Raw genomic sequence first — 15,668 nt, 5'->3', positions numbered from 1 at the left:
AACCACGCCCTTGCTGAACTGCAAGCCCTCGAACAGCAGGCCCCCATCAAGGATGAACGGGCGCTGGATGACTTCGCGCTCCGCGTGCACACCTTGGTTGGAATGCTGAAGACGCAGGGCCCAGCTGGCGCCAGCGAGATCAACAGCACCTCCAACGTAGAGCGGCTGCTCCGCAAGATCCCACGCTTCCGGCAGGAGAGGTTCCGGCGACAGCAGCGCGTTCGTAACCCCGGGAAGTTGGGTCTGAGCATGGCTGCCTTCGCGGAGTTCCTACTGGAGGAAGTGCATGACACCAACGTAGACGCCATGGGTTACGCTGAGCCGAAGAAGGAGAGGGAGAAGGGAGACCGCTGGGACAGGCCGAGCTCGAACAGAGGACGCCCAGTAGGAGTGCTGCACACGGAGGAGGAGCCTCGGAGAGAGAGGAAAGCCCGACCTGAGGGAAAGGATTCCTCTCAACCCCCTCAAAAGGGACGGAGAGGTCCACCGCCATGTCCGTACTGCACCAGCGAGCACTGGTTCAATGAGTGCAGTGACTTCAACAACCTGAGTACCGAGGCCAAGCAGGGGTGGCTCGAGGAGAACAAGAGGTGCTGGAACTGTGGGCGCGACCATCTGGCTAAGAACTGCACCTTGAGGAGAAAGTGCAATCGCTGTGAGGAGGTCCACCTCAACATTCTACACGAGGTCTCCCTCGCCAGGTCCACGGAGGGCACCAGAAGCCCTAGGTCCGGTCGCGCACCGGAAGAGGAAACCCCTGTCTACTACCTAGACCCAACCCAGAGCAGCGGCTCCAAGGTCCTACTGAAGGTGGTGAAGGTCCGACTTCACCACAACAACGCTGTGTACGACACGTACGCCGTTCTAGACGACGGGTCGGAACGGACCATCCTCCTCCAGGAGGCAGTGCGCCGGTTGGGGCTCCACGGGACTGAGGAGAAGCTGACTCTGCGCACGATACGTCGCGACCTTAAAGAGGTCACCGGGGCGAGAATCAACTTCTCTATCTCCCCGGCGGGGCGGCCGTCGGATAGACATCGGCTTCAGAATGTCTTCACCGCCGACCAGCTAGCGCTCTCTCGCTACGACTACCCCCTGGAGAGGTTACGCGCAAGATATCCCCACCTACGGCGAGTAGACCTACATCCGATAGAAGGAGCGGAGCCAACCCTTCTCATCGGCTCGGACAACGCTGCACTGATCGTGTCGCTCCGTCCTCCGCTGAGAGGACCACGAGGCTGCCCGATGGCTGTTAAGACTGCGCTTGGGTGGGCCCTCCAAGGCGCTACCGAGTGGAGAGATAGAGACGGGAGAGCTACGTCATCCCTCCATGTCCGCACCGAAGAAGTGCAGACCATCAACTGCCTTCACACCAGTGTGGACTCCATGAATGCGGCGCTGCTAGACAACGTCCAGAAGCTGTGGACGCTAGACGTTGCGCCCTACAAGAATGAGAAGCTCTACGTACAGTCAAAGGAGGACGTCTACGCCCTAGACCTCCTTAAAGCAAAGACAGTGCGTATCGAAGTCCAGGGCGTTAAGAGATACGTCACACCACTACTCCGCAGAGAACCCATGCCAGAGTTTCGAGTATCCCCTCGAACCGTCCTACAGTGTCTGACCAGCACTGAGAAGCGTATGAGGAAGGACGAGGTCCTTGCTGCTTCTTACCGAACGGAGATGAAGAAACTGACGGAGTCCGGTCTGGTGAAGAAGCTTGAGCCAGCCGAGGCGAACCAGAGTGCCGAGTCTTGGTACCTCCCGCACCACAATGTTCACCACAACGGGAAGAACCGAGTGGTCTTCAACTGTAGCTACCAGGTGGGGAAGCTCAACCTCAACCACTATCTTCTCCCTGGTCCAACCTTGACCCCAGCCCTCTTGGGAGTTCTGGTGCGCTTCCGTCAGCAGCCGATCGCAGTCAGTGGTGACATTAAGCGAATGTTTCACCAGGTCAGGATGTTGGAGGAAGACAAGCCACTCATGAGGTTTCTCTGGAGAGAGGACCCGAGCGACCCCGACCCCTCTATCTACCAGTGGGAGGTGCTACCCTTCGGGACAACCTGCAGCCCCTGCTGCGCTACCTATGCGCTACAGACTCACGCCGCGCAGGAGACGGCACCTCCTGGAGTGTTTGACGCCGTCCATAAGAGCTTTTACGTGGACAACTGCCTCCACAGTTCGAAGACAGCCACGGAAGCCCGTCAGCTAGTCCAGGACCTGCGTGCTCATCTCCAGGAGGGTGGATTTGAGATCTGCCAGTGGGCCAGCAACGACCCGCAAGTCATCAGAGACCTCCCGAAGGAGGCCACCTCGACCAGCAGCGAGGCTTGGGTCTCTCACTCACCAGATGATGCTCAGGAGATGACGCTCGGACTTATCTGGCAGTTCCAGACCGACACTCTACGCTATCGCAATAAGCCTGCCAAGCCTCAACGCGTCACGATGAGAACGATATACAGCACTCTAGCGAGCCAGTACGACCCACTGGGATATATCGCTCCCTTCACGACGATGGCCAAGGTGCTTGTCCGGGAGCTGTGGGCCCAAGAACGAGGATGGGACGATCCTCTGCCTCGTCACCTAGAAGAGAAGTGGAAGGCCTGGGAGCAGGAACTTCCCACTCTCCAGCACATCAAGCTGCAGCGGAGCTACTTCCCTCCCTCCACGGACCTAGAGAGGAGTGTCATCACGCTACATGTATTCTGCGACGCCTCGGAGATGGCGTACGGGTCCGTGGCATACGTCAGAGCGGCAGAGCTTGGAGGTGAAGTCCACGTCTCGTTTGTCCTGGCACGTTCCCGAGTGGCGCCGAAAAAGCAACAGTCCATCCCAAGACTGGAGCTGTGTGCTGCCCTGAACGGCGCGCAACTGGGAAGGTTCCTGCTCGACGAGCTCCAGCTACCTCTGAAGAGCGTCACCATGTGGTCAGACTCCACTACCGTCCTCCAGTGGTTGAAGTCCAGCTCATGTCGGTATAAGGTGTTCGTGGGCACCCGAGTCGCAGAGATTCTGGAGTTGACTGAGGTGAACTGCTGGCGTTATGTAGACACCAAGAGGAACCCTGCTGACGTCATCACGAGAGGGGCAACTCTACAGGATCTGGCTGAGCCCCACCTGTATCACACGGGACCAGACTTCCTACAGGAGTGGGAGTCAGAGTGGCCAGCCACGCCGGCGTTAGCCGAAGACAGAGAGGACAAAGAGCTGCGTAAGACGTTGTTCTGCGGAGTCACCCAGGTCGTAGACCCTGAGACTACTCCAGGAGAGGAGTGTGAGACGCTCGAAGAGCTGCAGAAGAGGATGTTCTGCTCCAAGGCCGGTCTACCCCTAGATACTACGCTCAGCGCCGAAGATTACACCGCGGCGGAGCTCCTGGTGCTGCAGAGTGCCCAACAGGATGCCTTCTCCCGAGAGCGGGAGTGTCTCGAGAAAGGGAAGCCGATCCCCTCGGACAGTAGACTCCGCGGCTTAGCTCCAGAGCTCGACGGTGTTCTCATTCGCGTGGGTGGCAGACTGCGCCGCGCTCAAGATCTAGACCTGGACACGAAGCATCCCATCGTGCTTCCCACTAAGCATCAGGTCACCAGGTTGGTCATCAAGCACCATGATGACAAAGTGCAGCACGCGGGTGGAGAGCGTGTCTTCGCGGAGGTACGACGGAGATTCTGGATACTCCATGGACGGGAGGCGGTACGGAGATATCAAAGGTCCTGCTCGGACTGCCAGAGGTGGCGAGCCACGCCGCCGCAGCCCATGATGTCCGATCTGCCCGAGGACCGGCTGCGACTGAGACAGGCTCCGTTCCACTCTACTGGGGTCGACTGTTTCGGGCCACTCCTAGTCCGAAACCGGCGAGCCTCCGAAAAGCGGTGGGGCATCATCTACACGTGCCTGACGACGAGAGCAATGCACCTGGAAGTTCTGCACCAGCTCACAAGCGACAGCTTCCTCATGTCCTTCAAGAGGTTCACCTCCAGGCGAGGGACCCCTAAGACCCTCCGGTCGGACAGAGGCACCAACTTCGTCGGTGGTGAGGCCGAGCTGAGGGCGAGCTACGCTGCGATGACTAAGGAGGCCCGTGACAGACTCGCCTCCCAGCAAGTGAAGTTTGAGTTCAACCCCCCAAATGCTCCACACTTCGGGGGAGCCTGGGAGCGGGAGATTCGCTCAGTAAAGAACGTCCTACGTACCATTCTCGGACAGAAGGTGCCTACCGATGAGGTGCTCCAGACTGTACTAGCAGAGATTGAGGGCATCTTGAACTCCCGGCCCCTAGGCTATACCTCCAGTGATGTAGCAGATCTGGATCCCATCACGCCCAACTTCTTGCTGATGGGGCGGCGAGACTCTGCACTGCCTCAGGTAGTCTACGACCCTGCAGAGCTCACCGGAAGAAGATGGTGGAGGCACAGCCAGGTGCTCGCGGACCAGTTTTGGAAGCAGTTCATACTGCACTACCTGCCGACCCTGCAAGTCAGGCAGAAGTGGACGAGGGAGAGAGACAACTTGTCCGAAGGTGCCGTGGTACTGGTGATCGACCAGTCCCTTCCACGCGCCGCCTGGCAGACAGGCAGAGTGACCAAGGTCCTGCCGGGTCCGGATGGAAGGGTGCGGACGGCCATCGTGGACGTTGGTGGTCGCACTTACACCCGACCTGTGGCACGCCTGATTGAGCTCCCTCAAATTACCAAGGACACTATCACCTCCTACCTCACGCTGCTAGAGCAGCCTAGCCAGTGTGCCTTCTTAGTTAACTGAAACCGAGGGTTTCATGGGGCGGCTGTTGTGAAGGCCCACAGTTTAGAGCCAGTTTAGTTTCCCCAAACCAGCCCTATTTTGCCCCAGTTATTTCCTTTGTTATTTTCTATACTATTTCTGTACGTTTCATGAAGGTGTATGTATTATTATTGTAATGTTTATGTATATGTTTGATGACGTAGTATATCCGGGGTGTGTCCGTGACCCGGATGCTAGGTTCGGTGGTGTATATATAAGAGACGGAAGTGGTCCGTGAGTCAGTGTGTGATGAGAATCAGAACGAGAGAGACCAAACGAGAGAGAGTAACGAGAAGTCAATCTAAGATGGCGGATTCAGTAACACGCACACCGTGCAGAAGCTGAAGACGCCAGGAAAGTGATTATCGAGTTCAGAGCTGTATAGCCCGTTTAGTTGTGTCCCCGTTAGACAGCCTTGCCAGCAGCCGGCTGTTAAACGTTGGACCAAGCGAGACGCCAAACTGGACAGAATCGTCGCCTCCACGAGCGGACTGCGACCGAACGCTGACTCCATCGGAGCTTCGACGTGGACCACCCGGACCTGAGCCCTTCACCCCTCGGCGCGGACTACGAAGAAGGCCCTTTCCCTCCGCGTTGCTACGTCACCCCCCCCCTTTTGTCTGCTACCTTCCTCGACGCACATGCCATCCGACCAGGCCTCAACGCGCACCACAGCCCGGGACTATAAGCCTGTTCAGGCCAGAGACTATGAGTGAGTGATTGAGTGTGTGTGTGGCCGGCGGGGAGGGAATGTATATATCTGGGGATGTATACATCAGTCATGTAAATAAATGTGTTGTTCATATGTGATACCGTTACCGTGTGTTAGTTGTTTGTATGCTAATGCTAATTCCAAGGCTAATGCTAATGCTAATTCCAAGGCTAATGCTAATGCTAATTCCATGCTAATGCTAACGATAGTAACTGCTAGTCTAACGGTTTGCTGGCGCCCCCTGCCTGTATCCTCCTACACTGCCTATTTAGCTTAGAGTTAGTTAGATAACCAGCCCCTTCCTAAATTATACAGTCCTTTCAGCTACTCCCTGGTTACACTAATGGTGGGGATGTTATACTCTGAATCTCCCGACTCAGGGCTGGAACGGGCACGGCAGGCTCAATCAATGAACGGGGTTGAGATGGCCGCTAGCGTCCTTTACTAGCCGCATCTCACGGCCCTCGGTGGTCATTCACTGTGCTCTAGCACATCCAAAACACGCAGAACAATAACCTTGACTCCGGTCACTGCAGTGGTTTTATTTAGACTAGATCAAACTAAATTAACTGACTAAACTACTCGCGCCGTTGAGAGACAGGGTTGCCAGATGGGGGGGGGGTTACCGCCGAATGGGCTACTGGGTTTAGCGGTTATTTAGCGGACTAGTTAGGCTGTAAATTGTCAATCCCATCTGGCAACCCTGCCACTGTTTGTCATCGCGTAGGCTAGTCTACACATTAATAATAAAAGAAAACATATAGCCTATATATTCGTCTTTTTTAATGTAGAAGGAATCAGAATATGTGACAAATTAATTTTAGCAAATTGTATTCAAATTGTGCTTAAAGGGAATTATTTTCACCGGACATTATGACCGAAGAGGTTTAAAGATGTCGGACTTCAACAGATTTTATCGGACAAAGACCGGTAATTACCGGTTAACGGAAACCCTGGTATATATATGCAGGGATGTTCAAAGTATTTTACTTTCAACCAGGTGTCTGATTCTGATCACCTATAGTCACTTACTTAATCATAGGAACTAGTTAACCCAATTCTTGTTGCACTGAAGCAGGTGGTTGATTGACTGTGTCTACCCTTGTCTAAATGTAAGGGGTATCCTATGGTTGTCTAGTGGTGATGTTAGGACTGACTGTGTCTACCCTTGTCTAAATGTAAGGGGTATCCTATGGTTGTCTAGTGGTGATGTTAGGACTGACTGTGTGTACCCTTGTCTAAATGTAAGGGGTATCCTATGGTTGTCTAGTGGTGATGTTAGGACTGACTGTGTGTACCCTTGTCTAAATGTAAGGGGTATCCTATGGTTGTCTAGTGGTGATGTTAGGATTGACTGTGTCTACCCTTGTCTAAATGTAAGGGGTATGGTTTGTGGACGGTGGGGGGGGGGGGGGGGGCGGCCCGGGGGCGTGCGGGGGATATCCCTTATTTTCTGGAAAATATCCCTTATTTTCAAATCCCAATGTTGACAGGTCTCCACACTTCGCTTCGTGCTGGACACACTCGCACACTCGCGTACAAGATTGTGCGCGAGTGTGCGCGCGCGAAGCGAGAGAGTTTTTGCAGGGTGAGATGTCTGCAGATGGAAAGTAAGCAAGTTGAAACGTTAGCAAATATAATTGCTGAGTGTTCTAACAGAGCAAGTTGGTTCAAATTGGTCGTTATTATTGTGACTAGAAAGTGTCTGATTATAGTTCCATGGTATGTAAAATAGTGTCAAAGAACTAGCAAGCTAACTAGCTAGCTCAGAGGTGATTAGATGAGCTAGTCTGCTGCACACATGCCAGCTAAAGAGCTAACTGGATGCACTTTATTATTTTACTTAAAGTAGATATACTATCTTTCTTATTCTGCTAGAATTGGGCTTTATGGTAATACCATAATGGCATATTTACAGTAGGCTACATGGACAGTGGATTGAAGCTGTGGTTGGAAATGTCTGTTTTTATAGTTGGACATACACTTTTTTTTCAGGTGAGAGAGTAAAGTCAAAATGACATTATCTGACTGCATTGCCCACAGCAATCCAATATTCAATTATAATTATGTTATAAATTGATATGGATCAATTTATACCTCTTATTAGATTATAAATACTTTGGTTGTTGTGTTTGCCTTTTGGTTGACAGCAAAAGAGGGAGAGAGGAGGATAGAGAGGGAGAGAAGGAGAGAGAGCAGGATGGTGCTCCAGAGAGAGAGAGCGCAAGAACCAGGTGAGAAAGTGGACAGGTAGTCAAGACCACATAAGTAAGTAGCCTTGAGAACCGATGGTTCTCGAGCCTAACGGCCCATAGGGCAGGAGCCTATCTCCTGTTTCCGTAGCGTGAGGCGGCTTAATGTACAAGTTAGTACACCCCCTGGACATGATGTATGTCGCAGGGTCTTACCCCCTGGGGGGGGGGGGGGGGGTCCATGCCACGGTCCATGCCACCCCCCCAAGGCAGCAAACCTAGGGGAAACACTGGAGTGTGTGTTAAATCCCCCTCCCCCTCGTTCACAACAGTTGGAATGGTCACGAAACCGTCGAGTGAGCAGACGCAGGACTTCTCCATCCACAACGAGGACTTCCCCGCGCTGCCCGGGCCCCACAACTACAAGGACCCCACCAGCACTGACGACAGCAAAACGGTGAGCAGGCCTGTCCTGTGTGTGTGTGTGTGTGTGTGTGTGTGTGTGTGTGTGTGTGTATGTGTATACTGCTTCTCGACGAGGGGTAGGCATACATTTTTGATTAAAGCTAAGAATAAAAAATCTCCCACTAGGCTTGTAAGTGATTTTTAATCTCACTTAAAACTGCATGCTATTGTGTAGTTTAGTGTCATTTAATCAGTGTTGGTGTTGTGTTGCCGGTTAATCAGTGTTAGCCAGTTGATACTATCGGTGTTCTATCGGTGTCGGCTATATAACCAAAGTTCACATATGACGTTGTCTAATACCGAGTGGAGGCAATGGTCTGGTCATTATATAGTTCTGGTGGTTGATAATAATAAACTGTGTTTGTATAGCACCTTTCATACAAGAAATGAAGCTCAGTTCTTTACAACTAAGAAATGACGTGCTTCACATAAAAATAGGCATAAAAGAATACATACATTATTATTATTGCATGTATTACATAAAAACGCTAATATAACATAAGATGGACAATCACAGTTCAAGTGCACTGCAGTGGCTGGAAACGGTATAGCAGCGACTACATTCATCATTTAAAATTGGCGGCTTCTTCAAACCCCTATGTGATTTTTAATCCCACGGTAATACCGTAAACCGTGGTTACATTTGGGCTTTGTTGTCTCAGTTATGTTGTTGTTGATGTTGTTGTCGTCGTCGTCTTGGTTACGTAGTGGTCTCTCTCTCTCTTTCTGTAGAATCTCAGCTCTTCAGGAAAGCTGTCCTCCAGCACAGACGGGCCCAAGTTCCCCGGAGACAAGAGCTCCTCCTCCTCACAGCAGAAGAAAGGCATCCAGGTGCTCCCTGACGGTGAGGCAGCCAATCACAGCACAGCCCCTACACACTGCTAGCCAATCACAGCACAGTCCTACACACAGCCAAACAACCACAGCACAGCCCTACACACAGCCAAACAACCACCGCACAGCCCTACACACTGCTAGCCAACCACAGCATAGCCCTACACACTGCTAGCCAACCACAGCACAGCCCTACACACTGCTAGCCAATCACAGCACAGTCCTACACACAGCCAGCCAACCACAGCACAGCCCTACACACAGCCAGCCAACCACACAGAGTTTAGGACACTCAGAGAGAGACAGACCAATCCCAGGCAAAAGGGAAATTATATGGAAACAGAAGTCCTTATGACATAACAAATACTGATCAAGTTGTATTCTATTTTCTACCCTCCTCTCCTCTCCCCTCCCCTCCTCCCTCTCTCCTCTCACCTCCTCTCTCCTCTCCTCTCCCCTCTCATCCTCCCTCTACCCCCCCCCCCCAGGCCGTGTCACGAATATTCCATCAGGGATGGTAACAGACCAGTTTGGGATGATTGGCTTGTTGACGTTCATCCGCGCGGCAGAGACGGACCCCGGGATGGTGCACCTGGCCCTGGGCAGCGACCTCACCACGCTGGGCCTCAACCTCAACTCTCCAGAGTACACAAACGCACGCACTCACACACACACTCTCACTCACTCACTCACTCACTCACTCACTCACTCACTCACACTCTGTGTATATGTGTCTGTTCCCTCCCCAAGGCCCTAGTAGTAACCCCCCCCCTCTCTCTCTCTCTCTCTGTCTCTCAGGAACCTGTACCCCAAGTTTGCGTCGCCGTGGGCGTCAGCCCCGTGCCGGCCTCAGGACATCGGTAAGTCGTGCAAAGCGTTGAGGCTCCTGGGGTGGGGAGGCAACTGCCCAGCTCGCCCTATCTGTGTCTAATGCTGCCTCTCTCCTCTCTCCTCCTTTTCTACCTCTCCTCTCTCCTCCTTCTCTACCTCTCCTCTCTCCTCCTTCTCTACATCTCCTCTCTCCTCCTTCTCTACCTCTCCTCTCTCCTCCTTCTCTACCTCTCCTCTCTCCTCCTTCTCTACATCTCCTCTCTCCTCCTTCTCGACCTCTCCTGTACCTCCTCCTCTACCGCTCCTCTCTCCTCTACCGCTCCTCTCTCCTCCTACTCTACTTCTCCTCTCTCCTCCTTCTCGACCTCTCCTCTCTCTTCCTCCTCTACCTCTCCTCCTTCTCTACCTATCCTCCTTCTCTACCTCTCCTCCTTCTCTACCTCTCCTCTCTCCTCCTCCTCTACCTCTCCTCCTTCTCTACCTCTCCTCTCTCCTCCTCCTCTACCTCTCCTCCTTTTCTACCTCTCCTCTCTCTTCTTCCTCTCCTCTCTCTTCTTCCTCTCCTCTCCTGCAGACTTCCACGTCCCATCGGAGTATCTCACCAACATCCACATAAGGGACAAGGTAGGTGGAGGAGTTAGGCTTAGTGTAGGGCTCCTATTGGCTGATGCTGAGTAGGTAGGGCTCCTATTGGCTCATTCTGGGTGGGGAAGGTGGTAGCGGTCAGAGGGCCAGGAGTGAATTGGGATGTCCTGGTTTCCTGCTTCAGAGGAGAGGGTGAATGCAGCATAATGAACCCAGGAACTAGATATACGTCTTATAGAACTATTGACACACAGCCTCTCTCTATAGATATACGTCTTATAGAACTATTGACACACAGCCTCTCTCTATAGATATACGTCTTATAGAACTACTGACACACAGCCTCTCTCTATAGATATACGTCTTATAGAACTATTGACACACAGCCTCTCTCTATAGATATACGTCTTATAGAACTACTGACACACAGCCTCTCTCTATAGATATACGTCTTATAGAACTACTGACACACAGCCTCTCTCTATAGATATACGTCTTATAGAACTACTGACACACAGCCTCTCTCTATAGATATACGTCTTATAGAACTACTGACACACAGCCTCTCTCTATAGATATACGTCTTATAGAACTACTGACACACAGCCTCTCTCTATAGATATACGTCTTATAGAACTACTGACACACAGCCTCTCTCTATAGATATACGTCTTATAGAACTACTGACACACAGCCTCTCTCTATAGATATACGTCTTATAGAACTACTGACACACAGCCTCTCTCTAGATATATAATAATAATATAATTATTATAGGTATATACATAGGAAATATTATATATAATATTATAGAATATAATATTATAGAATAATAGCGTGTAGGTGAGAGGTGCGGATCTGCTGCTGTTAATACTCTACTATGGTGGTGCTGCCATCCAGTGGCTGGAAAATGAACTGACCTTTGACATGTGTCTCCCCCCGCAGCTGGCTGCCATCAAGCTGTCTCGGTACGGGGAGGACCTGCTCTTCTACCTGTACTACATGAACGGAGGAGACCTCCTGCAGCTACTGGCCGCCGTAGAACTGTACGTGCAGACAGACAGGGAGGGAGGGAAGGAGGGAGGGAGGCAGACAGGGAGGCAGACAGACAGACAGACAGGGAGGGAGGGAGGTAGACAGACAGACAGACAGACAGACAGGCAAATAGGCAGACAGCAGGCTGAGAACCTGGCAGACAGGGGGGGAGGGAGGAAACGTGCTCTTCACATATAGTTTGATCGATCGATTGAGGAAACAGAGACCAGATACTTCTCACAATGTGTGTCTTGACTGACCTTGCTGTGCTCTGACCAATCAGGTTCAACCGGGACTGGCGGTACCACAAGGAAGAGCGTGTGTGGCTGACGCGGGCGCCGGGCATGGAGCCTAGCCTAAAGACCAACGCCTACGAGAGAGGGACCTACTACTACTTTGACTGTCTGAACTGGAGGAAGGTAGCCAAGGTAACGGACCCGCGGCATACACACACACACACATACACACACATACACAGGGTCCCCGGGTCTTAAAAAGGTCTTAAATATGATTTAATATGTCTTAAAAATATGTAGGATAAGGAAGTTATTGTATTATATTGTTGTATGTTGCGATAACTTCTCTGTATCGCGTTTAAATGTGTTTGGGGACAATGCCTGGGCTGCAAAGTATAAGACAACAATTAGTATGGAAATAAATCAACATGGAACCAATTATCACTAACTTTGCAGCCCCCGGTGAGAACTTATCGGAGAACACCCACCTAGCAAATGCACCTAGCAACCAAGCTTGAGCTAGTGTCAGTTAGAGCCTGAGATAAAAGAGAAATTCTGCTGTGGACTCTACACACTGTAGCTATATACTGTAGCAACTTGTTCTTATCGGCCCCATTTTTCAGGTTTTCTGCTCGAAATGACATGCCCACAGTGAATATAGATTATCTCCACAATCACAAGGGCCTTCATAATGATCTTGGTATCAAATGAAAGCTAACACCTGTGGGGTGACCTTAGAAGTGATCCGAATCAAAATATATGTTACTGTGTCAGAGTAAATAGAGCTAGAATATTGTGAAAAATCTCAAATTCACTCTCCGCCTGAAAAAACAACAGCTTTTAGAGTGAATATCAGCTTGGAAACCTGACTGAATAAGCCAAAATCGTCTAGGAATCAGTACTCCTGGGTCTGATGAGTACTTGTGCCAAATTAGATGCTAGTAATGTGAGCCAATGCAACTTAATACCTGTTTTAGTACAGGTATGTTTAGGCGGACAACCAAATTGTGCTATTTGGAGACATTTTGGCACCATCAGTGTATCAGACTTTCTCATGTATCAAGACTGTAAAATTTATTATATTTCATTGACATATCACTATAGGTATAAATTGCATCCAAATCCAACTGTTTAGACTCTGTTTGCAACCAGCAGGGGTCTCCTGCGCGGTTTTCTGCGCGCCCCTCTTGCGCATCCGCCTCGTTTTCACACCAGCTCTGGTTACGCAGTCAATTCTCTCCCAAATCCATGGGTCAAATTTCATGATTGACCACTCATTTGAAGCGTCAGAGCCAATAGAATCGAGCAGAGGCAGAAAAAAAATCACTTTCGAGGACCAATGATATGGAAATTCGGGGGTTGAAACCAAGCATGCTTGGTTTTCCTATGTGACGTGGCTGTAAACAAGGGCTTGTGACTCGCACTGTGTTTACCGGGCAAGGAAAAAACCGATATGGACGTTTAGAATTGAATCTAATGAACCGTTTGCGGCATCGATGAACATTATTGATAACGGTAAGCTCTTTATATCTGTTATATTAAACATAGACCCGATTCTTGCCTCACCGGTGGGGCAGTGGATAAGAAGTGGTTTTAACACTGTAACACTGTAGCTACATACTATAGTGTAATAAAGTCCATTCATTCATTCATTCATTCATATAGCTAAACACTGTTTTAAAAACATGTTCCCTGATTCCGATATCGCAAAAACATTCGTGTGCGGTGGTGACAACATCATACGTCACAAAATATGGTTTAGCGAACCACATCAAGAGAGGCCACGCCTCTAAAGTAAACAACAGTCCGTTCGTTCTGATGTTCGATGAACCAGACGACCAAAACTAAGCAGCTGGACCTGCACGTACGTTTCTTGGCAGAAGGGCGAGGTAGTTCAGTCAAGATACCCAGGGTCCCGGTTTATGGGACAAGCAACAGCGTGGGACTTGCTGGAACATGTCAAAGTAAGTAATCAATTATTGATAATTAAATGTTTATATTTATTTAGTAAGTGTTGTTATTAGGCTTCTAGACTCACATTTGTTGATTCCTTTCATTAGCAATCTGTTTTGTTGGATATAACAGTTTCACAGCATATAGAACAATGACAATTTAAGTTACTCTATCAATACAAAACAATACTAAGTATAATAGGATAAATAGCTGAATGAACTCACACACTAACTTGAACTTAAAAAGTGTTTATTTGCATAGCCTACATAGGAGTGTGTGGACCAACTTCAGCTGTTAATGTTTATTTATTAGCTCATTTTGACTGTCACATTCATTGATACTTTGACATAGCATTGCTAATGAAAAGAAACTGATCAGTAGATTATTGATCATTAAATGTTTATTTATTTATTAGCTATTAGTTCATTTTTATTGTTACATGCAACTGTGACTCAAATCTATTTGGCTAAATTAGGCCTGCTTAGTCTTGTTTCATTTTCAATGCTATGGCAAAATGTGATCTATTCTGTTTTTAAATCTATTTTTTGTCAGGAGTGTGTGGACCAACTTGTACTGAGGAGCCTGGTGTCCATCTCGATGGATGGGCCCAATGTGAACTGGAAATTCTTTGAACTTCTCCAGCAAGAGCATCATGCGAAACACTATGGTGGTGCTCAGCTTGTTGCCATGGGGATACTCCACTCATCATACATACAGTTCTGTGTACACAGTTATGTTCAGTCATTGTTCTTATGTTGAATGTGAATAAATGTACTTTGTAAGTAATTCTGGGACTGGGAACTTTTCTTCTTTCATAGCAATTTTCCTTCATATTTGTGAAAGCATGATAAAAAGTGGTCTTAAAAAGGTCTTAAAATTAACTTGTTGAAACCTGCAGGAACCCTGACACACACACAGACACACACACACACACACACACACACACACATTAGTGGCTCTAACCTGACAGGTAATTAGACAACAAATCAACAGTCTCTGTGTGTGTGTGTGTGTGTGTGTGTGTGTGTGTGTGTGTGTGTGTTAACAGGAGTTCCACCTGGAGTATGAGAAGTTAGAAGAGAGACCTCACGTCCCCTCCACCTTCAACTATAACCCAGCACAGCAGGCCTTCTGAGCCCCCCGACCCCCCGGCCCCGCCCTCCACTGGGCCCTGGGTATGGCTGTCCTGGCTCCGCCCCCTCTCACTGACCCCGCCTCCGCAGGTGTCGGATTGGCTGGCTCAGGTGCCCTGGTTTTTAATCCTAGACCAATGAGCGATCGATCTGGCTAATTGACTCAGGCCGGGGACCAATCGCCACGTTGGTCCGGAGTTGCTCCCGCCCACCCATGTGCTGCCCGACAAACAGACGCTTTATCTTTTAATCTTTCTTTTTTTTTTGTAATTTGTTTTGTTGTCGTTTGTGCAATCGGACTTTTCATTTACGCCTCCCTTCAGACACACACACACTCTTAACAGTAACACAATAAGGTTATTCCCTCAGTTACAGGCAGACAGACAGACAGAGCTAGACAGACAGACAGAGCTAGACAGTCAGTCAGTCAGTCAGTCAGACAGACAGGAGGTCAGGAGAAAATGCAATGTTAATTGTAGCACTGTTTCGTAATAAAAAAACTCAAAAGATGTTTGTTGATTATGTGGAGACACTTCAGACGCTCAGTAAATCAACAAGCATGTTAACACTTCCTTTCTCCCTCTCCTGCCCTCCCACCCAACCTTTTCCTCCTCCCCTCCCACCCAACCTGCCCCTCCCCTCTCCCCTTCCTCCCCTACCTCCACCCCCCCCTCCGCCCTCTCCCTGCTCCTTCTTTCTCCTGCCACTATAACACAGAGCATCTCAACCAATCAGTGACTGTTTTATTGAAGGCAGGCCCCACAGCGCCCCCTCCCCTGCAGCTCCCCCTCCCTGCAGCTCCTCCCGGGTGTCAGGGGTCAGTCAGGGGTCAGCCAGGGGTCAGCCAGCGGTCAGCCAGCGGTCAGACCAGGACCACAGAATCACTTTCCGGTCTTTGTTAGTTTTGTAATGA

At 49.9% G+C, this 15,668-nt stretch overlaps 1 protein-coding gene across 2 annotated transcripts in view; it reads left to right on the top strand.

Moving 5' to 3' along the window:
- The window catches only part of LOC308163605 (CCR4-NOT transcription complex subunit 2-like), a 55,295-nt gene extending 40,226 nt beyond the window's left edge, over positions 1–15,069 (top strand). For both annotated transcript variants that reach the window (XM_080537774.1, XM_080537773.1), the window contains exons 8-15: positions 8,016–8,140; positions 8,881–8,992; positions 9,471–9,627; positions 9,781–9,842; positions 10,388–10,437; positions 11,344–11,444; positions 11,717–11,861; positions 14,671–15,069. In XM_080537774.1, the coding sequence (XP_080393900.1) occupies positions 8,016–8,140; positions 8,881–8,992; positions 9,471–9,627; positions 9,781–9,842; positions 10,388–10,437; positions 11,344–11,444; positions 11,717–11,861; positions 14,671–14,757 (839 nt within the window). In that variant the 3' untranslated portion in view covers positions 14,758–15,069. The remainder of the gene's footprint in view (positions 1–8,015; positions 8,141–8,880; positions 8,993–9,470; positions 9,628–9,780; positions 9,843–10,387; positions 10,438–11,343; positions 11,445–11,716; positions 11,862–14,670) is intronic.
- The last annotated feature ends 599 nt before the right edge of the window (positions 15,070–15,668 follow it).

The sequence above is a fragment of the Nansenia antarctica genome (genome assembly GCF_963989245.1).
Source record: "Nansenia antarctica genome assembly, chromosome: 8".
Classification (NCBI taxonomy): Eukaryota; Metazoa; Chordata; class Actinopteri; order Argentiniformes; family Microstomatidae; genus Nansenia; species Nansenia antarctica.
The sequence above is the reverse complement of the archived record's forward strand: the minus strand, read 5'-3'. Positions and strand labels throughout refer to the sequence as shown.